At 36.0% G+C, this 2,950-nt stretch overlaps 1 protein-coding gene across 1 annotated transcript; it reads left to right on the top strand.

The window, feature by feature from the left end:
- The first annotated feature begins 500 nt into the window (after nt 1–500).
- On the top strand, nt 501–2,128 carry LOC120281086. The gene is made up of 2 exons (XM_039288016.1): nt 501–1,299; nt 1,977–2,128. Exons 1-2 carry the CDS (start codon nt 501–503, stop codon nt 2,126–2,128), a joined length of 951 nt encoding a protein of 316 aa, XP_039143950.1.
- Nucleotides 2,129–2,950: the final 822 nt, after the last annotated feature.

The raw sequence follows: 2,950 nt of genomic DNA, 5'->3' as shown, positions 1-2,950 counted from the left end.
GCCTCATGACTGATTGATTAATGTACCGAAGAAGCCTACACTTTAATGGCTGGGTTTGAGTTTCTAATTTATTTTTTAATTTATAAAAAAAATGCCATTTGCATTTTGAGTGTAACGACATGTCTTTTATCAAGTTCTGAATATTATTAAATAGGTTGTCCCTGGATTTGGGCATGGAGTTCTTCGTAAAACTGATCCTAGATTCAATTGCCAAAGAAAATTTGCATTGAAGCACATACCTGATGATCCAATTTTCCAGCTGGTTGGCCCTCTTCAAACCATCTCTCATTCTCTTTTTCCTCTTTATCAGTATTCATGTACTAATTAAAATCCTAATGTATTAGTATCCAAACGATGTCATTTTGCATTTGTATCGCTGGGGGTTTAGAGAGTGCTATTGGAATTGGACTTGTCATGGTGAAGAATTATTCCCAATTAGTGAAGAGCCTAAGGAGATTGATGTTCAGACTTTAGATCATATAGCATAGGAGGGTGAGCAGATGACTTGGGATCAAAGGATGATATATGATTGTCTTTGTTCTCATGTTCCACCAATGGATGAATCTCATTGTTATGACAAAGCTGATCCAAGTGTGCAACCACCATTAGATGAGCTAGTTTCTGATTTACAGAATGATGAAATAAGACAATTGTCTAACAGATTTTTTGATGTATTAAAAGCTGCCGATCAACCCTTATATGTGGGTTGTGAGAATCACTCTCAGTTGTCTTTCGTTGCTAGGATGTTATCTATCAAATATGATGCTAATATGTCTCAGGCTACTTTCAATACCATGGTTACAGCTATTAGGGAGGTTCTTCCGTCAGATAACACAATGCCGATTGATTACTACCATCATAGAAAAACTATGAATGAATTGGGTTTACCTGTGGTTAAAATTGATGCTTGCAAAAATGGTTGCATGTTGTACTGGAAGCATGATGCCATGGAAGTTTTTTGCAAATTCTGTAATGAGCCAAGGTATAAACAATTAAAGAGTCAACGTGGGGTACATGAGAATCACCCGCGTAAAAGAATTGCACAGGCAATACTAAGATACTTGCCACTAACTCCAAGATTACAAAGGCTATATGCTTCTAATGCGACAGCAACAAATATGACTTGGCATGCTACACACAAAAGAAATGATGGGGTAATATGTCATCCATCCGATGATGAGGCATGGAAATATTTTGATAAAACTTATCCTGATTTTGCTAGAGAACCTCGCAACATTAGATTGGGCCTCTGTGCGGATGGCTTTGCATCACATGGACAATTTGGGAAGACTTATTCATGTTGGCCAGTAATTGTGACTCCTTACAACCTTCCACCGAGCATGTGCATGAAAAACCCTTATATGTTTTTATCACTAATTTGTCCTAGGCCTAAAAATCCGAAGAACATAGATGTTTTTTACAACCTTTGATTGAAGAGTTGAATAGTTTGTGGATTGTTGGTGCCATGACTTATGATGTTTCAAAAGATGAACATTTTTGTATGAGGGCTGCACTTTTGTGGACAATTAGTGATTTTCCAGCTTATGGAATGTTATCGGGATGGAGTACTGCTGGGGTATTAGGATGTCCAATATGTATGGAGAATTCCAATGCTTTTTACCTACAACATGGTAGAAAAGTAAGTTATTTTGATTGTCATCGGGTATTTTTACCTCGAAATCATTCCTATCGAAAAGATAAGAACTCTTTCATCCGAGGTAGAGTGGAAAAGAGTGATCTATCTCTAATGTTGTCGGGGGAGGAAATTTTTTATCGGGTAATGTTTTTCCCAACGGCCATGGAGGACCCCATTAACACACCTGCAGAGTATGGAAAAAGGCACAAGTGGACAAAAAGAAGTATTTTTTGGAATCTACCATATTGGAAAACTAACTTGATCCGACATAATCTCGATGTGATGCACATAGAGAAAAATGTGTTTGAAAATGTTTTCTATTCTGTGATGAATGTGAAAGGGAAGAGTAAAGATAATGCTAAGGCCAGGAAAGATGTTGGAATTCTTTGCGACCGTAAGGAGATAGCAATTCCTTCAAATAGTACAAGTCAGACTATTCCAAAAGCATTATACACCTTAACCAAAGAGCAGAGGAGGGTTATTTGTGAATAGCTTCAGAACTTGAGGTTTCCAGATGGTTATGCTTCTAATCTTGGAAAATGTGTTGATATGAATGCATTGAAGATAACCTGCATGAAGAGTCACGACTGCCACGTATTTATGCAGAGACTTATCCCGATTGCTTTTAGAGAAATGTTACACTCGTTCATATGGAATCCATTAATAGAATTGAGTATATTATTTCAGACAATATGCTCTGCTATGCTTGACATTGATAAACTAATGGAGTTAGATAAAAAGGTTGCGGTGATTTTATGCAACTTTGAGAAAATATTCCCTCCATCTTTCTTTTGATTCTATGGAGCATCTCATTGTCCATTTGACTTATGAGGCTAGAATTGGAGGTCCTGTTCAATATAGATGGATGTATCCCTTTGAGAGGTAACAAAAATTGCAATCTAACTTTATTGAATTTAAGATAATTTTTTTTAGTTTATGTAATGTTTTTTCATCCTTGTACTTGTAGGTTTCTTTATGACTTGAAAAAAACATTGAAGAATAAGGCACATGTTGAGGGTTCAATTTGTCAAGCTTATATTGCACAAAAAATCAATATTTTTGCAAAACATTATTTTGAACCTCATGTATCATGTAGAAGGAGAAGACCTCTACGAAATGATGAAGGGGTTAATGATGGTGCCTTTGAACCTTTCTCTATATTCAATTACATAGGTCAAAGTCAAGGTCGTCCAAAGATTAGATGGCTTTCTGAAAATGAGTTGCATGTAGCACATAATTATATATTACGAAATTGTCCAGAAGTGCAACCATATTACAAGTTATATTATCAATTAATAGAACAATCAATTTTAC

Source organism: Dioscorea cayenensis, chromosome 17 (assembly GCF_009730915.1).
Source record: "Dioscorea cayenensis subsp. rotundata cultivar TDr96_F1 chromosome 17, TDr96_F1_v2_PseudoChromosome.rev07_lg8_w22 25.fasta, whole genome shotgun sequence".
NCBI lineage: Eukaryota > Viridiplantae > Streptophyta > Magnoliopsida > Dioscoreales > Dioscoreaceae > Dioscorea > Dioscorea cayenensis.
This window is presented reverse-complemented; position numbering and strand designations above follow the sequence as displayed.